The sequence below is a fragment of the Limulus polyphemus genome, unplaced genomic scaffold (assembly GCF_000517525.1).
Source record: "Limulus polyphemus unplaced genomic scaffold, Limulus_polyphemus-2.1.2 Scaffold14264, whole genome shotgun sequence".
NCBI classification, from domain to species: Eukaryota; Metazoa; Arthropoda; class Merostomata; order Xiphosura; family Limulidae; genus Limulus; species Limulus polyphemus.
Window position 1 is genome coordinate 2,382 of NW_013679874.1, and position 1,063 is coordinate 3,444.

The following is a 1,063-nucleotide window of genomic DNA, read 5'->3' on the forward strand; positions in this document are numbered from 1 at the left end:
TGAAAATACCTCTGATTAATTATTGCTGTTTCATATAAGTTAACGTTTTTTTGAGAGCCACTTAACCCTATACGTGTTTTATGCACCACCATTCTGATATAATGTAAACAGTGTTGTACAGATTATATTTTCAGTATATAACTAATCTATGTTTACTTGTTCCGTCGTCCAGATGAGGTCGACGTATACTAACTTAAATTGATTAATGAATCGTGTCAGTTATAGTGATTATTTATAGTGTGTACGTTTACAGTTCGACCTGCGTGACTTACAGTTACCAGTGCTTCTAAATCTGTCAACGTGTCTTGGGTAATTGGTGGAATGCAAACCATTTTAAACCGGTTTCAACTGGCGAAATGATCGTTTTCCTTCTACGACGGTAACTTAGAATCAGTAGTTTAGGAAGAGTGCTTGAATGGACGTGTCTATCTTTAATCAACCTGCCCGATTAGTTGGGGAGAATATTGTGAAAATTGAAGATCAAAGTGGGTCACTTAGTCAGATTCTTACCCAGTGCGGTACCAACGATCTCGAGTCATAACCTCGGCGGTTTTCTCTTCATCATCCCAATAACCCAAGAAAGTCACGTGACCTCGTGTACATAGTTCTCCATTTGTGTTAACCGGAACTATGTGTCCATTTCCGTCAATTATTTTCACCTGTGGATAATGTTAGAATTTCTGTCAATTATTTTCACCTGTGAATAACGTTAGAATTTCTGTCAATTATTTTCACCTGTGAATAACGTTAGAATTTCTGTCAATTATTTTCACCTGTGGATAATGTTAGAATTTCCGTCAATTATTTTCACCTGTGGATAATGTTAGAATTTCTGTCAATTATTTTCACCCGTGAATAACGTTAGAATTTCTGTCAATTATTTTCACCTGTGGATAATGTTAGAATTTCTGTCAATTATTTTAACCTGTGAATAACGTTAGAATTTCTGTCAATTATTTTCACCTGTGGATAACCTTAAAATTTCTGTCAATTATTTTCACCTGTGGATAACGTTAGAATTCCTGTTAATTATTTTCATCTGTGGATAACGCTAGAATTTCTG

General features: G+C 35.0%; 1 protein-coding gene across 1 annotated transcript in view; it reads right to left on the reverse strand.

The window, feature by feature from the left end:
* Positions 1-796, reverse strand: part of LOC106477333 (putative acyl-CoA synthetase YngI) — a 3,134-nt gene extending 2,338 nt beyond the window's left edge. The window contains exon 1 of the mRNA XM_013937916.2: positions 511-796. Within this exon, the coding sequence (XP_013793370.2) occupies positions 511-539 (29 nt within the window). The 5' untranslated portion in view covers positions 540-796. The remainder of the gene's footprint in view (positions 1-510) is intronic.
* Positions 797-1,063: the final 267 nt, after the last annotated feature.